Source organism: Rhinatrema bivittatum, chromosome 2 (genome assembly GCF_901001135.1).
Source record: "Rhinatrema bivittatum chromosome 2, aRhiBiv1.1, whole genome shotgun sequence".
Lineage (NCBI taxonomy): Eukaryota > Metazoa > Chordata > Amphibia > Gymnophiona > Rhinatrematidae > Rhinatrema > Rhinatrema bivittatum.
Window position 1 is genome coordinate 337,903,639 of NC_042616.1, and position 26,603 is coordinate 337,930,241.

The 26,603-nt window shown below is 41.7% G+C and overlaps 1 protein-coding gene across 8 annotated transcripts in view; it reads left to right on the forward strand.

Moving 5' to 3' along the window:
- Window positions 1–26,603, forward strand: part of FHOD3 (formin homology 2 domain containing 3) — a 1,290,292-nt gene that overhangs the window by 1,131,552 nt on the left and 132,137 nt on the right. For all 8 annotated transcript variants that reach the window (XM_029589835.1, XM_029589836.1, XM_029589837.1 and 5 more), the window contains 2 exons: window positions 3,370–4,265; window positions 25,848–26,006. In XM_029589835.1, the coding sequence (XP_029445695.1) occupies window positions 3,370–4,265; window positions 25,848–26,006 (1,055 nt within the window). The remainder of the gene's footprint in view (window positions 1–3,369; window positions 4,266–25,847; window positions 26,007–26,603) is intronic.

Below are 26,603 nucleotides of genomic sequence, written 5' to 3' on the forward strand. Positions count from 1 at the left end.
GTTTGACAAAGTTCCTCATGAGAGGCTTCTAGGAAAAGTAAAAAGTCATGGGATAGGTGGCAATGTCCTTTCATGGATTGCAAACTGGCTAAAAGACAGGAAACAGAGAGTAGGATTAAATGGACAATTTTCTCAGTGGAAGGGAGTGGACAGTGGAGTGCCTCAGGGATCTGTATTGGGACCCTTACTTTTCAATATATTTATTGAGCACAAGCAGACTGTGATACATTACAGGAGGACCTTGCAAGACTGGAAGATTGGGCATCCAAATGGCAGATGAAATTTAATGTGGACAAGCGCAAGGTGTTGCATATAGGGAAAAATAACCTTTGCTGTAGTTACACGATGTTAGGTTCCATATTAGGAGCTACCACCCAAGAAAGAGATCTAGGCGTCATAGTAGATAATACATTGACATCGTCGGCTCAGTGTGCTGCAGCAGTCAAAAAAGCAAAATAGAATGTTAGGAATTATTAGGAAGGGAATGGTTAATAAAACGAAAAATGTCATAATGCCTCTATATCGCTCCATGGTGAGACCACACCTTGAATACTGTGTACAATTCTGGTCGCCGTATCTCAAAAAATATATAGTTGCAATGGAGAAGGTACAGAGAAGGGCAACCAAAATGATAAAGGGGATGGAACAGCTCCCCTATGAGGAAAGGCTGAAGAGGTTAGGGCTTTTCAGCTTGGAGAAGAGATGGCTGAGGGGGGATATAATAGAGGTCTTTAAGATCATGAGAGGTCTTGAACGAGTAGATGTGACTCGGTTATTTACACTTTCGAATAATAGAAGGACTAGGGGGCATTCCATGAAGTTAGCAAGTAGCACATTTAAGACTAATCAGAGAAAATTATTTTTCACTCAACGCACAATAAAGCTCTGGAATTTGTTGCCAGAGGATGTGGTTAGTGCAGTTAGTGTAGCTGGGTTCAAAAAAGGTTTGGATAAATTCTTGGAAGAGAAGTCCATTAACTGCTGTTAATCAAGTTTACTTAGGGAATAGCCACTGCTATTAATTGCATCAGTAGCATGGGATCTTCTAGGTGTTTGGGTAATTGCCAGGTTCTTGTGGCCTGGTTTGGCCTCTGTTGGAAACAGGATGCTGGGCTTGATGGACCCTTGGTCTGACCCAGCATGGCAATTTCTTATGTTCTTATGTTCTTATAAATGATCTGGAAAGAAATACGACGAGTGAGATAATCAAATTTGCAGATGACACAAAATTGTTCAGAGTAGTTAAATCACAAGCAGATTGTGATAAATTGCAGGAAGACCTTGTGAGACTGGAAAATTGGGCATCCAAATGGCAGATGAAATTTAATGTGGTTAAGTGCAAGGTGATGCATATAGGGAAAAATAACCCATGCTATAATTACACAATGTTGGGTTCCATATTAGGTGCTACAACCCAAGAAAGAGATCTAGGTGTCATAGTGGATAACACATTGAAATCGTCGGTTCAGTGTGCTGCGGCAGTCAAAAAAGCAAACAGAATGTTGGGAATTATTAGAAAGGGAACGGTGAATAAAACGGAAAATGTCATAATGCCTCTGTATCGCTCCATGGTGAGACCGCACCTTGAATACTGTGTACAATTCTGGTCGCCGCATCTCAAAAAAGATATAATTGCGATGGAGAAGGGCTACCAAAATGATAAGGGGAATGGAACAACTTCCCTTCGAGGAAAGACTAAAGAGGTTAGGACTTTTCAGGTTGGAGAAGAGACGACTGAGGGGGTATATGATAGAGGTGTTTAAAATCATGAGAGGTCTAGAACGGGTAGATGTGAATCGGTTATTTACTGTTTCGGATAGTAGAAAGACTAGGGGGCACTCCATGAAGTTAGCATGGGGCACATTTAAAACTAATCAGAGAAAGTTCTTTTTTACTCAACGCACAATTAAACTCTGGAATTTGTTACCAGAGGATGTGATCAGTGCAGTTAGTATAGCTGTGTTTAATAAAGGATTGGATAAGTTCTTGGAGGATCAGTCCATTACCTGCTATTAAGTTCACTTAGAGAATAGCCATTGACATTAGCAACGGTAACATGGAATAGACTTAGTTTTTGGGTACTTGCCAGGTTCTTATGGCCTGGATTGGCCACTGTTGGAAACAGGATGCTGGGCTTGGTCTGACCCAGTATGGCATTTTCTTATGTTCTTCTTCTTATGTTCTTAAATAAATAAAAATAAATAAGTTAGCTGGTTAAGTTTATCCAGCTAATTTTACTATCCAGACAGTTATTAAATATGGACTTCTCAGATTGTTTGAAGTAGTCTCCTGCAATTCCTGTGAATCATTAATATTAGTAATAGACATGCCAGGAAGGAAGTCACAAATTACCTCCTATGGGGAAGAATCTGCTAAATCCGTATTGACCACAATGTCAAAATACACACATTGCATGAAGAAATCATATTCTATTTCATGTGATGTAGTTTTGTCATTAATGAGATTATGATTATTTCTGGAGCTTCATGAGTATTACAAGCGAATTCTGATGAATTTCTGTATGATATTGTATACTGATGAAATATTCTGTTTCCTGTAAGTGACCAGATGAGACTACTGAGTAAGGATATGAAATGAGCTTGCACTGTGATCTTCCAAAGTGAAAGAACTTGCCATGGTCAAACATCTGGGTATCTCAAAATAGTTGAACAGAGGAGCATAAAGTAAATATTTGAATAAAGTATAACTATTTCCCAAAACATCCAGCCTCTTTGGTCCTCTTTATAGCCTGCCAGAATTCCCAACTAGATGAGTATCTGTGTTTCAACTAGGACTTCTAGATATTATGACCATGAAACAAGATCCCCTATTCAATTCAGTATCTAGACCCTTCCCCCACTCACCATGTCTCTCCTCCGAGCTTAGGAACACTTTAAAAAGCTTCCAAAACCAGTAAGGCTGTTGCCTGGCCTCTCAGGTCCCTGTGGTCTTACTGACCCACCAGCAACCAGACAGATGATGGTTGCAGTACTGCAAACAACTCATCCTTCACTCCCTCAAGAGCAAAAGCAAAGGGAGAATTGATAAGGGCAAAACAAAGACCAGAAAAAGGAAGCACAGCCTAGCAATCCTGCAGCCCGTGAGACAGCCAGATTGGTATCAGCAGGCTACAGTCCTCCAGAAATCAACTAATGCAGGGAACCTAGAGGGCTACACTAGGCTGCGATGATAGAATTTAACAAACAGCTGGGTCTGTCTGTCATGCTGCACATACAGTAAAATCTATGGAATGGTTTCACTTCCAGAAGATGTACATAAAAATATTGCCCTCATATTTGTTATTACATTAGTATAATATTTGTTACTGAAGGCAAGTTGTGAATTTAATTGTCTGTGATCTTCTCACAGGTTCCTGGGCACAGACCATTCAGGATATTGGGGTGAATGAACAGTGTAGCAACATTCTCAACAACAAACGGTTTATGCTGGACATGTTGTATGCCCATAACAAGAAGCCCAAAGATGACGAGGAGAAAGATCTGGAGGAGAAGAAGGAGAAAAAGAAGGAAATGGAGGACGCAGAGGAATCCATTGCTACCTTAGCTAGTAGAATATCCATCCTGCAAGCCAGCACCCAGTCCAATGATGAGAACGTCAAGAAGATGGACATTGAACACCTGGACAACCAAGGCAGTGTGAAAGCATTTGCTGAAAAATTCAACAATGGTGAACTGTCCAAAGGAACAGCTATGCCTGAGAGTGAGACGTGTGAAAAGGTCCCGGAAAAAACAGCAGTGCAGCCAAAGAAGGAATCGGACTACATTTGGGATCAACTCATGGCTAGTCCAAGAGAGCTTAAAATCAAAGATATGGATTTCACGGACCTGGGAGAGGATGATGATGTGGATGTTTTGGACATAGATATAGGTCCTAGAGATTCCCTAGCCCCCCCACCCCCACCGCCGCTCTCCTTTCTGGGTTTACCTCCCCCTCCTCCTCCTCCTTATGGAGTAGGCTGTCCGCCTCCACCTCCAGTCCCTTGTAGCTTATTTCCTCCTCCTTCGCTCTTCAGCAGTCCTCAGGGTATAGGAGCTTCCCCGGTTTCTAGGAGTGAGCCAGCATTTGTGAAGAAGAAGAAAACCATTCGCCTTTTTTGGAATGAAGTGAGGCCATTTGAGTGGCAGTGCAGAAACAACAAAAGCTGCAGAAAATTCCTGTGGGCCAAACTGGAACCTATTAAGGTGGACACATCCAAACTAGAACACCTTTTTGAATCAAAATCGAAGGAACTGCCTGTCACAAAGGTATTACTGATATATAATAACCTTACGCTTTTTAATTCTACACATAAAGTGTTCTTATGAAGTAGTTAAGCATAAAACAAACAAAAGGTTAGGGTTTAATTATTGTGGTCTACTAAAACTGAATGTTTGCAGGTAATTATAATGCAGGCCTAAGATATAATTTGTCCATTTTTGCAGGAATCTGTAAACTTCTGTATTGTAAAATTTGGATGTGCCCAATTGTTTAATGGATGGTAATATAGTGGGCTATTTTCAAAAGCCATATCCCAGATAAATAGGCTGCCTTAAAATTGCCCGTGCTTTCAATGGGTAAAAGAATGCATGAGGAACAATGACAATACAACATGCTTTTACCAGTATGAAAAATAAAGTGGGCTCAGAGGTGGAGTTAGGTCAAGGGAAGTAACAATGCACATACTTTTGCATTTTCAAAATATGCACATTATTTTCTTCGAGGAAAGGTATCCACTGGAGCAGGTACACATCTCTACTGGTACTTTCCCAAGGCAGTTTGCAAAAGAGAACTGGTACAGCAGTCTGTAGGGAAAAGTACCCACTACTACCTGCAGCCAGACCGTGCAATGTGCACAGTTTTGAAAATGCAGAGCTACATGTGTGGTTACCTCCCCTGACCTAACCTTCCCTCTGTGTCCGCCTCCTTTTCCTGTGGGTAGAAATATGCACGTTGTTGATCTCTGCTTATACTTTTACCCACAGAAGGGGGTGGGCAATTTTCACTGCGTATTTACCCGGGTATTTGGCTTTTGAAAATTACTGTCTACATGGAAGGTTTAAAAAGATGGGTATTTACCCACCAGGAAGGCCACTTTAAAAATTGTCCTGGGCCCTTTGCAGGGAAAACAAGAGGCCCTGGGGCCAGGGCTAGGGCAGCTTGAAGAAAGCAAGTGTGGGGATTTCATTTTGAAATCCCTCTGCCTGATTTTCATGGCTTTGACCTGCGTGCTTTGCATCTGCGCAGTGTTCAGGTCAGAATGTCATCCCCCCTCCCAGCAGCGGGCACTGTGAATTTTCAAAGGAAAACTTCCTGCAGAGTTTTACTTTGAAAATAAACTTGCAGGCCCCATGAGAAGACTGAAAATTGGCCTCTCTTTGTAGAAACCCTTGAGTTCAGACTTGCTACTAATAGTACAATAGTTTGCATGCTCACACAGAATAGTTTCCTTTTATGACAACCTTTATTTGCACATCCTTTAAACCTCCAGGAAACAGTACAGAACATACATTTCTTGTGGGTAGTTTTTTTTTTTTATTTTGGACACCCAAGAGTTGGTCATTTGCTGGTACTGCTGGGTCTAAGTTCATGATTTAGAAAACAAAAGCAAATGTGGCACATTCCAGAAAACATCACCAAAAAGTCAGTAAAACAGGAAAGCAACCTTCTGCCTCACTTTACAGACGTAAGGACTCATTTCCCTGTTGCACAGTGACTTTCCTTAAGGGGTCCCAGAGAAACTGCATAGGCCCACCTTCTTGTCTTATTAATGGGGCATTAAAGGCTGATGCCTGTTTGCTGGCAATGTTGCTTTGGATGAGCCGCGCTGTATTTTGTGGTTAATGCTTGCAGGCCTACCTCTGTTTCTGGTATTCTTGTCATTCGCGTTGGCTGTTGTTTGAGCTGCCTGCTGGTTCTCAGGAGGGCAGTTTTTTCCTTTCCTTCCATCAAAAACATGTTTCTGATCATTTTCAGCTATTTCGGTTTGCAGGCCGGGGCTTTATTTTTTGACACATTAAATGAGTGCCTTCTCCCAAGCCCCTTCATTTGTTAGTCTGGAATAATCTGTCAGGAGACAGTCTTAAGTGTAATACATTATTAGAAAGGAATGGGGAGGCTGACGAGACTCCATGAGCAAATTGCTGTTCTAATTGCACTGGAAAGTTGCCTTTGTGTCATATTCCCAGTTCCCATGGATTTGCTCTGTATTTTCTAGCGCCAGCAATTTGAAACCAACACCAACTGTGTATATGTTTTCACAAATTCTGCAGAAAGGATATTCAGATTTTCACCATTCTGCAAGCATTTCACTCCCCCCCCCCCACACACTTTCCATTTGTCCCTATTTTCCGTTTCTCCCCCTCTCTCATGCGCACCTGCATGCACATCTCACAGCAATGGCACACATCGCCTGTACTAGTACTGAAAGGGAAGGAATTACTAAGCCCTGACTGGATCAATGCCATCAAAGTATCTCTACTAAACCAGCAGCATGTCCAGTTTTGGATGGTCTTCCTACTTGTAAGTCATAAGGCCAAATGCAATGCAAACCCAGGCCAAAGCTATCAACGTTTGTGTCAATAATGCATTGATTTCTTGGAATAAAAAATTATTTAAAAGAATCCTCTGAACAAGTTACAAGACTGATTCTCACATCATGTATGGGGGGGGGGATATTTTTAACCAGTATTGTTTTGATTTTTTAACTTCTTCCCGTAAATGATTAAGGTTTTTCCTGTGATTTTCATACTGCAGTGTAGGATTATATCTTGCACAGTACATTCAGAAGTGCAGATAAACATTTTAGCAGCTTGGGCTCCCCTAATGACCTATTTTGCCATTGTATGGTATTTGGAGTCTTCTACCCATCCACAGAAGAATGGAAACATAAGCTGAAGGCTCAAAAAATAAGCTGGCTCTTGGGATGTGAGCAGGTGCTGACCATGACAACCACTCAGGGAAGATGAGAGAAAGAGGAAAATTAAGATCAAGGCAGTTTATTTCTTTAATTATTTTTTCTTGGCTCTGTCTTCCTGCACATACTTTTTTTTTTTTTTTAATACAGCTGCAGTCAATTTTACAGGTTTCTCTAATCCTTCAATGCGATTTCCTCAAAACACATCTATAAACAGTCACTTCCTGATGCTGGCTCACAAGGAATTTTTCATTAAATAGAATGGTTTGCAAAAGTAAAAACAATAATTAGGATCCACAGAACACGATTCAGATGAGTTACATTCATGGGCTGCATAGGAGGAGCTGCATTGCTACTGTAACTTTCAGAACTTCCTTCAGGGGTGGGGCAGCATGTTTGTGAAATGGTCATATAGATAGGGAGGATAACTTTCAAACAACTTTGCACAGTTGCATATATGCATGTATGTGGCTACGTGTGGCTTTACCATAATGTTTTATAACGTGCATATCACATCCGTGAGTATTATAAAATATGTATACGTTTACCCCCACAACATATGTACATATGTAGGCCAACACATAAATACATGCATTATATTGAAAGCATTTCAGTGCATTGAATGGGCTTACTTTGCCCACCTAGTATAACAAATGCATGTACATATATTTTACATGCAAAAACAGTCTAGGACATTTTTTTCTGCTTGGCTTATCCTCAGTCTGCCTCCAAGCCTCTCTTATAATACAGAAACTTACTTGCATAAGTCGGAATTTACATGTGTAAATCAGTGGGTTTTAAAACATAGGCACATAAGTGAAATTACCAGCTTAACCAATTAATCAACCAGTTTGCCTAGTCTTTCTCCAGGTCATTGAGACCCTCCTGGTTCTCCAGCTTGAACTCCCACCCAGTCACTACTATACAATTAACACGTTTATATCACTTATGCCAGATAATTAGCAGGTGTAAAAATATGTGAGTAAGCTGGAAAATGTACGCGCTTATCTATTAACATAGCAACTTAGTCGAATAACTGTTGGCTTCATCCAGGAGCACCCTTAGACTGCCCCTTTTGTCCACAGGTATATGTGCATGTCAGTGTGAAAATACATGTTAATTTGGGACCTGTAAAATTCACAGTACTTGAGTAGAGGCTACTTACGTGCATATAAGCTAATTTTAACGTGTGTAACATTTTGAAAATTCACCTTTAAAGGTTAACTATATGCAGGTATCAAAAGGAAAAAAAAAGAATGCTATTAGGTGGTTTTTATTAATTTATTTTAAATCATTTTCATCCCTCACCTTCTAAAGTGCGGGGCGGGTAACAATAACACAAGCATAAAATATACATATAGGAAACAAATATAGTTACACATATGGCATAATACAAACATCTGGTCAAATAAATGAACTGAGACAAAATAAAATCATGAAGACAAAAGCTACAGCCAAGGATTAGTCCAGCTAGATTTACTGAATTAGAAGAGGCTGAATTTAGCAGCAATGAAAATCGAGTTACAGGAGAAGACTGGGTTAGAGAAAATAGTGACACGCCACTGAGGGACTTGCTTAATGAAAAGGCAATGCTGACAAGATAAGTTTTGAGAGTGAATTTGAACTTTTTTGTTAGTCAAGAGACGAACATTCTGTGGTAGTAAGTCCCAAAAGGAGGGTCCTGCAGGAGAGTAAGCCTTCTGTCAGGCGGCGGCTGATCTAGCAAAGCAAAGAGAAGGGATTTGAAGGAGGGACTGGGAGGCAGACCCAAGGGCAATTTACATGATGAGCAGATTGTGAATGATCAAAGCAAGTTTAAACCGAATTCGGTATGCAATTGGAAGCCAATGTAAAGCTTGTAGAGTAGGTGTAATACGTTCGTGGTGATGAGTGTTGGACAGCAGCCTAGTGGCAGAATGCTGAACCAGTTGGAGGGATTTAATGATGGAGTAAAGGTGACCAATGCATAAGGTTTTCTACGAGACATTTCGAGAAAGGACAACAGGCATTTTCCCAATCCCTTAAGATTAGATAGAGAGAGAGGAAAAGAGATTTGTAAGCTGTTTCATCTATTTTCTTTAATATCCAGGGAGGGAGAAGCAAATTTACCTCAACTGTGCTCAAAGTCATTGTTGTGAAGCCCTGCATACTTTCCCAGTGCTTTTTATTAGCTATAAGAGGGATTCCATTTAGTGCTCATGAAGGCTGAGCTATTAAATGTGATGTATCCTGGGAACCTAATAAGCAAGAGATATTTCTCCACTCTGGGCCTATGGGAAAAATCTGTTGAAAATTGGGGGCTTAATTGTTTTCAGCCTAAGAAGTAATTGGCAGACAATTTTACTTCACTCTAGAATGCTATATTGTAAGATTTTTGCAATGGTGTCACTGATGTGTTGGATAGAAACTAGAACATAAATTATATTTCTGGAGGGAAACGTATGCCTACCTAGTTCCCTGAGATTATCTTTCTCCATTACTTGTTTTAAAGCTCCCACCTTAACCTGACTTGAGTGTAATAAAATAGGATTCAGTTAACCAGGGCAGAACCATAATCCCATCATGAGATTTTCAGACGGCATTTGACAAGGTCCCCCGTGAGAGACTCCTCGAGAAAGTGAAAAGTCATGGGATAGGAGGCAGTGTTCTATTGTGGATTGAGAACTGGTTTAAAATACAGGAAACAGAGGGTAGGAATAAGTGGTCAGTTTTCCAAATGGAGAAAGATCATTAGTGGATCAGTATTGGGACCTGTGCTGTTTAACATATTCATAAATGATCTAGAAATGATCTAGAAATGGGAGAAACAAGTGAGGTAATCAAATTTGGAGATGGCACTTAATTATACAAAGTTATTAAAACCACAGGGGCAGATTTTAAAACCTGCGTGAGGGCGCAGATTTGTTCGCTCAACCAGTTGCGAACAAATCTACGCCCGATTTTATGTTATAAAATCCAGGGTTGGTGCGCGCAAGGGTGTGCTCAAGCCACGCAGCCTGCCTCCGTTCCCTCCGCCCCCCCCCCCCCCCCCCGCACCTTCCTCTCCCTTCCCCTACCTAACCCGCCCCCAACCCTACCTAGAACCCCCCCTTACCTGCTGCCCCCCTACCTGTTTCGACGCTGTGTGCTTCTCAGGGCGCCAAGCCATAGGGGGCGCCGAAGATCAGCCACGTGGGGCCTATCCTGCTCGCGGCAAAGAGAAATATAAACAGTCGACGCCGAAACAGGTATGGGGGGGGGGGGGGGGGCGGTACTGTGTGCTTCTCAGGGCCACGAGCTTGATGTTACCCAGGTAGAGAGTCCATCAAGCTAGGTTGAGAGAACATTGCACAAATCTCATCTTTGGGTGAGTTTCCTCACTCCGAGGATCATCAAATGTTCAAAAGAGAGCACTGTTCCGTTCGTACGTCTCACATTGAATGTCAAAGTGGCCCCTAACCCCTACACTAATACCTAAACATCACCTCGAGTTACTAGGTGGGCCTCCCATAGAGATATAAATACCTCTCTAGGGTGATGGGATTACAGCTAGGTTCTCTCTCTCCCTCTCCCTCTCCCTCTTCATAGCAAGGTGAACACTCTGGAAGCTTCAAAGTACCAAAACCAGCATCTGTGAAAAACATCACAACAGGCAATGCAGCTATCACACAACTTAACACTCCCAAAAAAGTTGTAGCTAAAATCAGCATTACAGCCATGCAATAGGGCTTCACAAAACAGTAAACCCTGCCCCTAACTCCTTTCTTTTTCAGATTTGCATCACACCATATGATATGGTGCTATTGCATGCGTTAAAGGCGTTTTCACATGCGTTAAGGGCTTATTGCATGCATTAATGGTGCTTTTCGCATGTGATAAGCCCTTAACGCATGTGAAAACGCCTTAGAGCATTTTGATAAATGAAGGGGTTACTGAGCTAAGTTTGTCTGATTAATGCTGAATATTAGCATTAGCTGGATAAATCATAGCCATGCTCAGCAACAACTCCTGCGCTCCCTCTTTGTCTTTGGCTAAATTTTAACTGGCTCTGGGTAAAATGTTACCAGTGAGAGGGGCAGAAAATGCAGATCTTGGGTTTTATCCAGCTAAGTTAGCCAGACGAGTTCTTTTGAATATTGACCTCCGTGTGCCCATCAGTTCTCAAAAAAGATGATATCAATTTAAAAAATATCTTGAATTAAGAAATCTACTTTTAAGAATTAGATTGCTAGCAGCACTTCATTGAGGAAATAATAATGACTTCTTATGTAGTAGATTCAGTAATATCAATAACCTAACTTAATATTGTAGGGTGCAGGTGCTCCCGGGTATTCTTGATATATATGCAGCGGTTCCATGAAAATAAGAATGAGTTCACACTCCATGCAGATTCAAATTATGAAAACAAAATACTATTTGATCCTACATGTGAAGAAACTAACGCCTTGATCCAGGAACATATTTCTGGCAAGATTCAATTCCTGGACCTGCCTGTTGTTCCTCTGATCAGCAGGGGCTGAGAATATTGCATGGGCAGCCTTCACAGTCCTTATGGGGGGAGAGGGAGGGCATCCAACAAACATGCAATCGTTGCCTTTGACATTCAACGCTCAGAATAATTTCCTTTCTTTTTAACCTTTTTTCTTAATGTATTTCTTACACTTTTTATTAGTTTATTTTAAAGATTGTTTTACTAAGTATGTTTTACAGCCTGTAAACCGCTTAGACCTCTACTTTTTTGTATAAGCGGTATACAAAAGAGTTTAAATAAATAAAATATAATAAATGCAACAGCGGCACATACTGGCTAACCGATGAGCACACTTGCTAGAGAGCTAATTCTGTGATGGCTGGGATTAGACGGAGGGGTAGGGTTGCAAGCTCAGTCCACAAAAATAGAAAGCCAGTCCCTGGACCTTGGATCCCCTTTCCTCCCAACATCGGTCGATCTGGGCTGCTTCTCCCTTCCTCTTCACTCCCACTGTAATCCCAACTAATACTTGACTCCTTCTCTGTACCAGGTCCTTTCCCCCTGCCACCCACCCTCCCCCTCTCCAGCCAGATCAGGGCAGGATCTACATAAGCAGCAAGGGCAGGATGGATGGGGAGCAGTTTCCCTTCCTTGAGATGCAGCCCACTCCTGTCCCACCCCCTTGACCCTTTTCCTGTCCTCCCACTTGCCCCCGCTCCCCCCAGCTACATATTACCTAAAGTGTCAGCATCCCGATCCGGTAGCAACAGCAACAACTGTGAAAAAGAAATTCAGCTCGGGACGCCAGCCGCTGGTCATACTCAAGACCCTGTGACAGTCCCACCCTCCTCCCATGTAAACTCGTGTGAGGGCTGCCATGGGGCCTTGAGCGTGCGATGGTTGGCTGGAGACCTTACACTGAATTTCATTTTCAAAGTTGCTGTTGTTGCTGCTGCTGCTGGATCGGGACGTTGCTCCTTTAGGTAACTAGCGGCTGGGAGGCAGGCCCGGATAGAGGCATGGCAGCAGTGGGGTTGCTCTGGTACCTATCAAAATGTGGCTCCAGAAGCAGTTGCCTATGTTGCCTATGCCTGCATCTGGACCTAGGCCAGACATCAGGTGCCGCTCACCCCTGCTTTCTCCTTAGTGCTGCTCCAGCAGCTGTGAGAGCATAGTGCCAGTATATGAGTGAGCATGAGGCCCCTCTGACCTCAGCACATTTATTTATTTTATGTATTTGCTTTTATATACCGACATTCAACGCATGTCATCACATCGGTTTACATAGAACAAGTTGAAAAAAAGGTTACAATGCAACAGAGTATGGCAAATGGGAGAACAAAACAGGGGGGATAGAGATTTAACCGATAGATAAGGCAAATAAAGATAAGAAGCAAATAAATTAGGTAAAGAAAAACTCGAGAGGGTGTTTTTTCTTTATGTTCATTTAGGAATTTGGAGGATAGGCATTCTGTGGTATTTTAGTCACATAGGATGGATGTAGGAGTGCGTTGGATGAATAGAAACATAGAAACATAGAAATGATGGCAGAAGAAGACCAACGGCCCATCCAGTCTGCCCAGCAAGCCATGCACTCTTTTTTTTTTCTCATACTTGTTACGCCTGGCTTTTAGTACCCCTTAGTTCCATTTCCCCTCCACCCCACCACCAGTGTAGAAAGCAGTGCCGGAACCGCATCCAAGTGAATATCTAGCTTAATTAGGGGTAGTAACCGCAGCAATAAGCAGGCTACACCCATGCCTTTGTCCACTCAGACTATGTAATTCAGACCTTGTTGGTTGTTGTCCATATACAGATCCTCTTTTCCACATTCCCCCTGCCATTGAAGCAGAGAGCTATGCGTTGAAAGTGAAGTATACAGGAGGGGAGGGGAGGATTGGAGATTGGGTATATCATGGAGGAGATGGGTTGGTGAGTGTAGTAAAGGGTTAGTAGGTGAGTAAAAAAGGGAAGGGGGATAGGGGGAGGGGAAGGAGTGGCTATGAGTGAGTTAAGTGGTGATTGTTCTCATGATATTGTAAATGCTTTTTGGAAGAGCCAAGCTTTTAGTTTCTTTTTGAAAGTTTGAGATGTTGGCTCAAGTCTTAGGTCGGTGGGGAGGGTGTTCCATAGAGGTGGGTTAGTCTTGAGGAGGGAGTTTTGAGAAGACCGCTATTTGTGGAGCGTAGATTTCTTTGTGAGTTTGTATTTCCTCCATCTCCACCCTTTGCAGGTTTCCTTTGCAAACTGGGAAGAGGAAGAGGCAAATGTGGGGGAAAGACAGTCACAGTAACCTGTATGTAAAGGGACTTAGTACGCATGTTATAAAATAGCCTGGCTGCGCACACATGTGCACTGAATTTTAAGTGGCTGCACATGGGTGCTCAAATCCTGCTTCTACCGTACAAGCTGGGGGATTTTAAAAGGGGGACGCACTGATGCCATTCCCAGTTTTACCAGTTCATCCCCAATTCTTCTAGGTAACAGATAGTTCCTCCAAATCCCTCTAGCTTAATAGCCTTCAGTCTCTCCAGCCGGCCCCGACCCTTAAAACTCCGTAGATCTGTCTAGTTTTCTTATTTTAGACTTACACATCCTCCATAGCAGAAGTAAATTTTTGCAGCCAGGGACCTCAGCGCACACCGGGCACATAAGTATTTCCATGCACATGTCTGGTTCACACCCCGAAATGCCCATGCCCCTTTTTGAAATCTTCGGAGATGTGCATGCTGCGGGAGATATGCACGTATCCGTGCGGCTTTTAAAATTTGCCCAATTTCTTCGCACTTCCCCTAAATGCATGTGCCAGGCTTTTAAAATTCACCTCTTAATTTAGAAGTCTCTCATTTCGTAACCAAAATCTGGTTTAAAAAAAAAAAGCATTCCTTTTTTTTATGTTGGGTTTTTTTTTATAATTGGAACTTTTATTGAATATCCAAGAGATATAATAGCAAGCAATAATGAATAACATCAAGTGGTATAATAAACACTCTTATTTATCACTAATACAGGTGTACTACTATCTCTGAAGCCTCAGTATTATTTTTTCTATTCACTTTCCAATACCCCCCTCCACATTCATCCCAATCCCCCCTCCTCCAGTCCCATCCCCCCTTCCCACCCCTATATTCTGATTATGCTGTATTTTTCCAATTTAAGTATGGCTTCCATATTTTACGGAATGCAGATAATCTGTCATTGTGTATAGCCGTAAGATGGCCCATGTAATACACTTTCTCCAACCTTGATATAATATCGGACAGAGTCGGTGTCTCTTGCCTCTTCCACCAAGCTACGATTTCACATTGTGTTGCAGTCACTATCTGTGTGATCAGACCGGTTTGAGAAACAGAGCCTACTTCTTGGGTAATATTCAATAGGCACAATTTAGGATTTTTAGGTACAGTAAAGCCTAGTACCTTTCCTGCGAAAACCAGCACTTATTCCCAGAGCGTTCCCAATTTTGGGCACTCCCATCACATGTGGAAGAAGGTGCCCCTGTGGCCATATCCCTTCCAACAGCTCTCTGCAGGAAGTAGTGACATTTTAAATAGTTTAACAGGGGTCAGGTACCATCTATATATGATCTTGTACCCATTCTCTTTGATTAAAGAGGATACTGACCTACGGCTGATAGCCATATGGCACTGATCCCATGTGCCATCATCCATTGGTACACCAAAGTCCCCTTCCCATGCTAGCTGATATATCTTGGCCACTGAGTTGGCCATTAGAAGGGCATATATGCGAGAAAGGGGCCTTTTAAGTGAATTAGCTTGCTCACAAAATTTTACAAACATAGTTTTCCCTTTTAATAAATCATGAGAGCAGTTCTCTGTAATAAAATAATGGACCAATTGTTTATAGACAAAAATGTCTTTTGGTAGCAGAGGGTATGACTTCTGCAATTCAGAAAAGTTAATCATCATTTGTCCATCCCACATTTGCCCAAGCTTAGTTATACCTCTCTCCCGCCATTTCCTTATTTTGGCCCTATCCACCCCAGGTGGAAAGCGGTTGGTATGTAAAAAAGAAGTATGATGGTAAAATCGTCTATCCCTCACTAACCTGGCCCTCCATTTCCTCCAGAATGCCAGCACTAGTTTAGTAAAATGGGTTTCCCCAGAAATTCTTCCACACCCTTGTTGTCAATGGTGGTTCCCCCACTGCCTCCTGCGCAATCAGAATCCATGGTTTAACATCCCCCACTGTAAGCCAGTTGAATACTACCGCCATCATAGCTGCCACATAGTACCATAATAAGTCTGGAGCATTAAGTCCCCCATTCAGTTTATTTTGATAGAGTACTCTGCGGGAGACCCTAGGGGGTTTCTGCTTCCATATGAATCGCAAAAGTTTTCTTTGCCATAATTTTAATTGCCCCTTGGCTACTATTACCAGTAACATCTGAAAGAGGTAGCAAAAACGTGGTAGGATATTTATTTTTATTATTGCCACTCTCCCCGACCACGAGAATTCTAACCTATTCCACTTATCTAGGTCCTGCTGGATAGTCTTGATCAGAGGCTCATAATTAATGTAGAAAAGCTCATCCAGGTGTGGGGTTATCTTTACACCAAGGTATTTTATTGATGACTTTGCAATTTTAAAAGGCAATCCTGCAGCTACTCTACTAAATACCTCAGGCACCATAGATATATTCAGCAACTCTGATTTCTCCTCATTCATCTTGAACCCAGATAAACTACCAAAGCATCGCAGTTCTAATAACAGTACTGGCAAAGACTTTTCCAGGTGTACAGTGGTAAGTAAATCATCTGCAAATTAGGTGATCTTGTATTCCCCCTTGCCCACCATTATACCCTGGATCTGGTGGTTACCACGAATCTTTACCGCCATTGGGGATAGGAGGCAGCCCTGCTTAGTGCCTCTCTTAACTTTGAAGGGGTCAGTATAAGAACCATTAATTTTAATAGAAGCCTTCAGTGTTTCGTACAGCCTACGGATCCATGTTATAAAATCATATCCTTAACCCATTTTCACTAAAACCTGAAAGAGGAAGGACCAGTAGACATGATCAAAGGCTTTTTTGGTGTCCACGGCCAATAGGGCTACCGGTGTTGTTGCGAAATCCGGATTAGCTCAGTGACTCACCGAACATTATCAGATGCTAGTCTACCCAGTATGAACCCTGATTGATCTGGTGCTACCAATAGTGGTGCCACCTTCCCCAATTGTTCTGCCAATATCTTGGCCAGGATTTTCAGGTCAAGGTTTATCAAGGAAATGGGTCAGTATGATCCGCAGAGTGTGTGATCTCTGCCTGCTTTGGCTAACACTGTGATCCCAGCTGTGTTAGTGGCTGTGTCAATGATGTCCCCCTTTCTCAATGCGTTAAACATAGTAAGTAAGTGATGCACTAGCACTCCACTGAGAGTCTTATAAAATTTTGCAGTATAGCCATCGAGGCCCGGTGACTTGCCTACTTTCAACCCCTTCATGGCTTATAATACTTCCCCGGTCATAATTTCCGCACTAAGTTGTGATCTACCATACATAGTTACCGACGGAAGGAGTATAATATTTAGGTACTGAGTTATTTCCAAGGGTGTGGCCACATTATCCGAATTATATAGACCCCTATAAAACCGTGTAAACCACCTGATTTCAGCTTGCGTATATACTAAATTCACCGTATTATCCCTGATTTTTGTTACATGATTTTGGGAGAATTTCTCTTTTAATCTCCTTGCTAAGTGTCGCTCTGCCTTGTTGCCAAATTCAAAATGTTTTTGCTTAAGGAGATCTAACTGAAACACAATCTTAGCGATGTCTAAATCATTTAAAGTTCTTTGAACTTCCTGTAGTTGTTGTAAGGTATCTGGTTTTGGGGACCTTTTAATTCTAGCTTCACAATTTTTTCCATTAGCAGCAGATCAGATTTTTCCCTTTCTCTTTTAAGAAACGTGGCCCAGGCTATTAGTTTACCCCTTACAGTGGCTTTTAAACTCACCCAAAGAATACTAGGTGTTAACCCCCATTATCATTGATATCCAAGAAATCTTCAATTTCTGTGGTCAGAGGTTAACATATGTCTTATCATCCAGAAGAGAGTTGTTTAATCGACAGAAGCCCATCCCCGCTTCCCTATTGGTCACACGTAGCGAGAGGGAAATATGGGCATGGTTGGACTATGTTATATTGCCTATTTCAGAGGCCTTCACTGAGCTCATTAAGGATTTGTCAATTAAGAAGAAATCCAGGCGTGAATAGTTTTATGGGGGTGGGAGAAATATGTATAGTTACGTGCTATGGAATTCTGCAGTTTCCAAATATCAATGAGATTTCTATCACCCATAAGATTCTTCAGAGCCCGTCTGCCTTTCCTTTCTCCCCAAGAACCAGTACCAATGTTATCTAAGAAGGGATATCTAGTCATATTAAAATCCCCTCCCACTACTAAATGAACCTCCGCCCAGTCTCTCACTGTCATTGAGACCTTATCTATAAAGCGGTCCTGCTCCACATTCGGGGTGTACAAATTAAGTAGGGTATATAACTGATCATGTAGTTGTATTTTAATTAAAATAAATCTTCCCTCTGTATCCCACAGGACCGCATTAATGTCAGCCACAACTGAGACGGATAGTAGTATACCCACACCCCCATATTTTTTCTTTGTGGTAGCTGTGGCATGGAAACATTGGGGATATTTCGCCAAGGATAGCAGTTTCTCTTGCCTTTTAGGGAGATGTGTCTCCTGGCAGAAAATGAAATCTGCCTTCAATGACATCATATCTTGGAAAAACACCCTCCCCTTCCTTGGGGAATTTAACCCCTTAGTATTTATGGAAACAATTTTAACACTCCCCATTGATAACTATGTCTCTCCCTCTCTCCACAAAACAATTGCAGGGAGTCTGTCATTGACTATTCTATATATCATCCCTTGCCAAATAAGACCTGGTCCAACCTCATTTACTCGAGGACCCCCATTGCTTAAGTTTACAGCACACATACAAAACACAAGCTACATTCCCCCCCCTTTCATCCCAACCTCACCTCCACCATCCCCCCTCCCCTCCCAAGCTGCAAACCATGTTCCACTCTCGTGGGTTCCTCCATAGAGGGGGTGTTGACATCGTGCGAGAGGATCACTCCCTCCCCCCTCCCTGCACCCAGTGTGATACAATTATTAATCATAAACTTCCCCCTGTTATTGTTGCAAGTCAAGTAACTGGCATTATCTTTATCTTTATCACCTTCTATGCATTGTAACCTGGTTCATTGAGGCGAAAGAAGAAATCTCACACCCAAAGGTTCATCGAGTCCCACTGCTTCAGCCTAAGTCCTTAGATGTTGACAACCCTCCGGAGTGTCATTTCAGTCTTCCACCTCCTTTCTCCACCCGTTGTAATCGCGGTGGTCATCTCAATGGCCATTTCCTTCTAGTGCCTTTTCAGTGGATTTCAGCTGAGAGTCTTATATGCCAGCTGCTCTCAAAATCTCTTCAGCCTCCAGTATCTTTTTGACTCGGGATGTCACTCCGTTGACTGTAAAACTCAGGCCAAAAGGAAACATCCATCTATATTTCAAGATCTTGTTGCGCATTACAGAATATGTCCGAAAATTCTCTCCTCTTCTTTATGGTTGAGTAGCAAGATCCTGAAATACCTCAATTTTTAGTTCCCACCAGTTCACCAGCCCATGATGTCGAGCAAGTTGCATTATCTTCTCTTTTAAGGGGAAATCATGAAAGCATGCGATTATATCACTTGCTTGGTTAGTGTGGTTAGGGCCCAATACTCTGTGCACGCTCTCCAACTTGATAGTGGGGTTGTCAGTTGTACTTTTTCCCTCCTCCAGTATGGTCTCACAGATGCTCTGAATTACGGTGAAGCAACTAAACAGTAAGTTCGCTTGGCGGGTTCTGTTCTCTAAGTCTTCAAGACGATTAGCCAATTCTTCATTTATCTCATATAGTTTTTCCTGTTCTGACCGCCATTTACTCAAGTCCGAGGCCTGGCATCCAGGCGGGCCTCAGCCTCCTCCACTCGGTGCCCCAAGTCCACAATATTGCCACGCATTTCAGCCATAAGATCGCTCACTTCTTTGCGAAATTCGGGTACATCATTACATAGCTCACCGAGCCAAGTCAGAAAGTTCGATCTAGAAAATTCTGATCTAGAAGGCACATCTGAGGTAAAGCTGATTTCCTGATTGCCCCGTGGCTCCACGTTTTCTATCTGCATCATCATCTCTTCTGTAGGCCTAGAAGTTCTAGCAGCCATGGCAGATGTAAAAGAAAACTGTTTTAAATCAAGTTTTTTCTTCGCTGATGCCATCTCGGGTATGTACATGGCGCTTGCGATCCCTTTAGAGCCATTAATAATGCCAGAAGTTGAAGCTAAAGGAGGATTGATTGGGATTCGGGCAGGAGCTTTGTTTTTAGGCAGCCATCTTGCACGATAACGTCACTTTCCCCAAAAGCATTCCTTTTTTTTCAGTATTTTAATGTAGTACTGCACTAGTGGGAACTTGACCTTTAATATATCTGCAGTTGGAATTATCACAGTCACAACACTGTAATTCTCTATATGCAGCTGCATTCCTGCATTGACGCAAGAAAACCGGTTGCCACTGTTGTAGTTCTATTGAAATCTATTGCAAGCACCGTGTTACAAGTCTTTAAAAAAATAGGTTGGTCTGATTTTTAAAGTGATGTTTCCAAAATAACAGCATCTCATGATAAGCATTGGCTAATTTACAATAATATTCTTGGGAAAGAAAAATAAAATGAATGGGGTTTGGCCCTTAAAGTCAGAGATCACTATAAGAAAAGATTATATTACCTGAAAACTGCATGCGAAATTTCCTCATCAAGCAATTAGGTGTGCTTTTTTTGTCATGTGAGCAAGTCGGCTGTTGAGATTGGAGGCTGCACAGGAGCATTTGGAAAATTAAAAAAAAAAACACTTTAAAACGTGTTGGTTTCTTTAAAAACTTTCTCCCTGCTCTTTCACACTCTGCTTTTCATTTGCAGAGGCAACAGGAGTTCCATAGGGCAGAAGCAGACTTTTAAAGAAGTCACTTTTAATTTCATAATATAGTGCAGTATTTGATGCATTGAGGCAAGGTTTCGGTATGGCTGAGGAATCAGTTTTGAAGGACTGTGGTCTTAAGTCAAGGGTAGCTTGATTAAAAAAGTAATAATTATAGCATTTCCCTCAAGTTTGGTTTATTCTCACACACTGTCTCTGCAATAATTTGTTACTTCCTATAGTAGATGATGGCCTCGGTTGGCCTCAACAGTGACTGTGAACTGTACAGTAAGTTAATGGAAGGCAGATGTTATTCAGGAAGAACAGTTAAGGAAGAGATATTAAAGAAACAAATGGTTGTGTGATACTGTCAGTGGGACTAGCAGTAGCTCTCCTATAGAACTCGGCAAATAAGATATAGATTTTCTTAGCAAACTGGTTTTAGATTGTCGTGAGCCATATGTTGAACAGTATCTAACTACCAATGCAGTACTGGTAGATTCAATCAATCTTCTTCTTGTTTTGTAAGATTTCTGATAAAGTTGTTTCAAAATACATTTTCTTTTAGATCTCTTGCCTGCCAAACTATTTAAGAAAACTCCTCTTACGTCTTCAAAAGAGAAGAGAGTGATGATATAGTTCATCTGTACATTCCACTATTCCCTGTATACTGTGATTCGTATATTGAAAACAGTGGTAGGAGTGGCTATTTTTTTACTCATAATATAAAATACATGGGTAGTTTGAGTTAGAAGATCAGGCAAGTGTGTGTGTGTGTGGGGGGGGGGGATGAAAAGTACATTTGTACTGTGTTAATTAGGTGCCTTATTGAAAATTCATCTGCTAAGGTCTGCTAATTAAAAATTCACTTTATTCAAAATTCACCTGACTAGTCAGGTTCCTTTGTAATTGACCAAATACTGTGTCTGCATATGGAGATAAGGTAGTTGACCTGAACTATCCAAGTACAGTTTTGAATTTGTAGGTTCTGCATAAAGAAACTGATAATCTGCGGAAATTGTTGGAGCTTCCGGGATTGTGGTTTCCCAGGTAGACAATAGCTCTTCTGTCCTAAAACTGGTCTAGTAATGAAATGGATGTTACCAAAAGAAGAAACAAATATGAAGAGGTTGATTTAGATCTTAATTTAGCTTTTTTGAGGATCAGCAATAACTTGATTAGTTTTTTAGTTTACTATAAAAGTGAGCAATAATTATTTTATCTGGACTGAGAAGAATTGCACTCAGCTTCACTCAGATCCTCTATATTGCTTACTGTCCTGAATGACTAAATAACAGAAAAAACAAATAAGGAGCAGTAGGGTAATAAATATAGATAAATAAAACAATAAATAGAAAAATATTAAAAAGTGGATCAATTCAATTTATTATTAAGGGTACAAAAACAGATAAAAAATATAATAATATCTCAACTAAAACCCCAAATGGCCAAGTTTGGGTATTTTTATACCTGCTTCAGGGCTGATAAAATGATCAGTAATATTACAAGTGTCAATCATACAAAGTTCAGGCAAAAAGAGGAACATTAAGGTAGGAAACCACCTATAAGCATATAAATCATAACAAAATGTACAGTGGTTGTCACAAAATTGTATGTATAATAGAGAATTGAATCGGATGCCGGAATCTGTTCCGGTTTCAGTATCGAGGACCCGCAGGAAATTCCGTTTTCCCGCGGTCCAGATGGTTTTTTTTTTATGTCTGTCCCGAGCCGAAAAAAAGATCCCTACCCTGACCCTTTAAATCTAATTATTTACAATCCCCCACCCTCCCGACCCCCCCCAAACTTTCCTAAAGTACTTGGTGGCCCAGCGGGGGTCCCAGTGATCTCTCACTCTCGGGCCATCGGCTGCCAGTAAACAAAATGGCGCTGGTGGCCCTTTGCCCTTACCATGTGACAGGGGCTATCGGTGCCATTGGCCGGCCCCTGTCACATGGTAGGAGCAATGGCGCAGGCCATCCATTGCTCCTACCATGTGATAGGGGCTGGCCAATGGCACCGATAGCCCCTGTCACATGGTAAGGGCAAAGGGCTATCGTCACCATTTTCATTAGTGGCAGCCGACGGCCCGAGAGCGGGAGATCACTCCTGGGACCCCCGATGAACCATCAGGTACTTTAGGAGAGTTTTGGGGGGGGGGGGGTCGGGAGGTGGGGGATTGTAAATAATTAGATCTAAAGGATCGAGGTGGGTTTGGGGTTTTTTTTTCCTGTGTGCCCTTTCTCCCCCCCCCCCCCAAAATGATAAGAAAACCCCATGAAAATTTCATGGGGTTTTCTTATCATTTTCGGGGACCCCCGATACATGACGGATTAGAAAATATTGTACGATATTTTCATCCGTCAAAAAAACGATGCACATCCCTAATGTATAAACGTAACCCAAAAAGAACCAACGAGATGTTCTGCTATAGTGCTGAGCAGAGTGCACTAGCTATGGAGTACCAACTCAAATCATGCCATAGGTGCCTTTTATATTCTCGGTAGGACTATTGCACAGCAAACAAGTACTGCATGGTACAAACACCACTAGAAAATGGGTGTGTTCAACCTATTCCATCTGTAAATACACGTTAGTGGATGGTGGATACTGCCAAGAACTTAAACAGCTTTCAAAATCGGTCCAAGGATTCACACAAAAATATGCAGCATGTGGTTGGTTAGGACTCTTCATTTCCGTAGTGGGGGGTTTTAGTGGCTTTGAGTAAGACAAACAAGCTAGATTACATCTCTCTCTAATATTGAGGTTTATTTACAAGGATGTAGCACAGAAATCAAGGCAAATGTGGGGCATGCTTAGTGAAATCAAGCACAAAAATAACAGAGAGATCTATAGTCAGACACAGTCCAGATAGCAAAGTTAACCGAAAAACTTATCTGGCTAACTTTCGAGGCATATTCAGTAGTGCAGCCGCACAATTAAATATAGCCCTCTAACTTAAGTAGTTAGCCGGCTAACTACTCTTTGACCTGACCAGACTTAGCCAGCTAAGTTAACCAGCTAACTCTGAATATCAAATGTCCGCAATTTATCCGGCTAAATTCTAGCCGCCTATCATATTAGCCGGCTAGAATTTAGCTGGTTAAGGGCTGAATATAGCCTGGTAAGACATTTAAACAGATAACTTTTCAGTTTTCCATCTAAGTGGCTTTTGAATATCGACCTCCTAATACCTAGACCAATATGAGCTCTAACTAAACAGTCAGCAGTTACCTCACTGCTAGTCCAGGCTAAGCCTGTTAGCTACTTCAAGGAATCAGTTTTACAAGTAACGGGTTCAATATTCCTTCCTGGTTTACCTTCAGGTTAAGGCTTGTAGCAGTGTTTCCCCAGCTTCTATGTGGGTCTGCTTCCCACTGTTTGGCCAGCATTCTCTCCCCCCTCTCTTGGATTCTTTAAGGCTTTTATCCCAGGTAATAGGTGTGTTTGGTAGAGAGTCTGCAGGATTCCTTTCCTTCTGAACATGCAGTCATCCCAAAGCTGGGATTTAAAAGGGTACTGTTAGAGAGAGATTTGGTCCCTTAAGATGGACTGTTTCTGTGGGATATATATTCAGTTCTTTAATTTATTTATTTATTTGCTTTTATATACCGACATTTGTTGGAATACATCACATCGTTTCACATTATAACAGTTGTAATAGTATGACAGGGGTGTCTTACCATTTATACATTGTAACATTAAACATTAATGGGTAAACATAGAACAAAAATAACATTATAAATGAAGGATAGGATGTTGCAAAGTTCAGAATTAGAACTGGGCTAGGGGGCCTCTTAAAAGATATTATATATACAATGTGTACAATATAGCATGTGACAGTTATAATATGCACAGTGTAGCATGTAACCAAGTTTTAAATTGAGATTAAGGAGTATTAATGATGATACATGGGGAGATTGGGTGTGGGCGGGCAGGGGGCAGAGAGAATGTCAGAGAAGGCAGAAGAGGGGGGTGGGGTGAGGGGGGATTAGCCTGTGTGTTGGTAGGCTTTGTGGAATAGCCATGTCTTCAATTGTTTTTTGAACGATTGGGTGGAAGGTTCCAGTCTGAGTTGGGAGGGTAGCTTGTTCCAGAAGGTGGTGCCAGCTACTGAAAAGGAACTTTGTCTGGTGGTGGTAAGGCACGCTAGTTTTGTGTGGGGGATGGCAAGCAGGCCTGTGTTTTGGGACCGCAGGTTTCTCTGGCACTCGTGGGGTTGGGGAGGGTCTTTAGACCAGTTGCTTTTCTATTATTGATAGTTGATGTGTGATGAACATTTGATGTTTGTGAGATATCTGGCTGCTGCGTTTTGCAGCAGCTGGAGGGGTTTTGTGGTGGAGGCAGGTAGACCGAAGACAAGTTTGTACATATTTATCTAAACAAAATCACATATGATGCTATACTTTTCTAATAAAATAAGCTGTCAGAGAAATGAAAGCTCAGTGATAATGCTGCAGGGGATTATGGGAGCTCACATAAGTGGAGCGTCAGATTTTTCAGTCCCATGGCCAGTGAAGGCACCGGCGAAGGCAGGCAGAAGCATATCTCTCTCCTTCTTCCACAGTCTTTCGGCTGTCATTGGCCGTAGAAGGATGTGGAAGCCACAGCACCCAAAGGAAGGGCTTTCTGCCTCCCCCCCTTTGGCAGCTGTGATATCATGCTGTTTCTCCCAGCTGCAAGGAGGAAGAGGAGAGAGAGCAAATGGGGGAAGAAGCGATATCCAAAAGTGAAAGGGGAGAGAACGTGCAAAAGAAGAACAAAAGAGGGGAAGGTGACAGATTAGGAAAGGAAGAATGAGCAGAAGAAGTGAAGGGAAAGGTTGAAAATGAGCAAATGCCACATCAAGGAGGAGTTGGGACCCTCCACAGATGCTGGAATGGAGTCTTGGAGAGAAGAAGAGGAGTACAATCAAAGTTGAGGAAATAAGAGAAGCTATGGTGTAGAAGGAGAAGGGGAAGGGAGGAAGAGAAGGTGGAGAGGAACTAGAAAAAGAGATAGAATTTCAGGAAGAAGAGGAAGCAGGGAGTTGCATAATATTTTCTTCTATACATGACAGATTCAGCAATCATCTTGGAGGTGGCATTGTTCCTCTCTTGCAGGTAGGTTCCATCAATAATGTGGGTCACTTCCTGTTCATTTCTGCTTATCTTGTTGGTGGTACATAACTGCAGAAAAGACAGACCCATGCCTGCAAAGCTATTTCTGGCATTATCATGTCTGGAAATGCTTCCGGCTTATTAATGATCCCGACGGATAAAATACACGGGCTGATTAATGTGTAGTGTCACACTATTCCTTGTGTTAGTTTATATATTCCTAGATATGGAAATATATATATAGAGAGAGAGATAAATAGATATAGTACATGTGGATCTAGATATCTATCAATAGATATTACAATAGAAAACTCATGCTTCATTATGACATATGACCTATGCTAAATGAGTTAATTTTCTTTTCTGTTAATTTACTGATAAAGAAAACTGCTGCAGATGGAAAGAGGCAAGAAATTATTGTGCTGGACTCCAAACGGAGTAATGCAATTAACATTGGCTTGACAGTGTTACCGCCACCAAGGACTATCAAGACTGCTATTTTAAACTTTGATGAATATGCCTTAAATAAAGAAGGAATAGAGGTAAGGAATGATGACTTATTGTACATTATCATGCTTGATTGCACTATTTCTTTTGTAAAAAAAAAAAAAATTGTACTGTTTTGTTATTGGCAAATTTTCTTGCTAAAAACAAAAAAACCCCAAGAAAGTTTTTCTTCTATCAAAAACAGACTTTCTGGTAGATGTCATTTGTGCTTGAATTTCGTAATGTGCAATGATTTAAGATATGTTGTGCCTGAATCTTGACTACTGTCACCTAGAAAAATCAAAAACAACAAACGTCTTTACTCTGCAATGACATCTGGACCCTAATGAGTTTAGTTTCAGAAGTAATGGCTCTTTTACAACTCAGCTGACAGCTGCCACACTCAGAATTTCAGAATCCTCAGATCCATTTGTATCCTTAAGTCTGTCTACTAGAGACCTAGAGCTGAGAAAAGATGATAGAATTTGCTTTGACCACTATTTGGCGATATTTAGCAGTGTTCCAAAGCATCCTTTGACAGGAGTTGCTCGCCATAGCATGGACACAAGTATCTCCCAGAGCCTACCTAAATAATATCTCTTCTGCAGCATAAAAACAAAGGCCACTTTCTGAATATCTCAATACATAGTCAT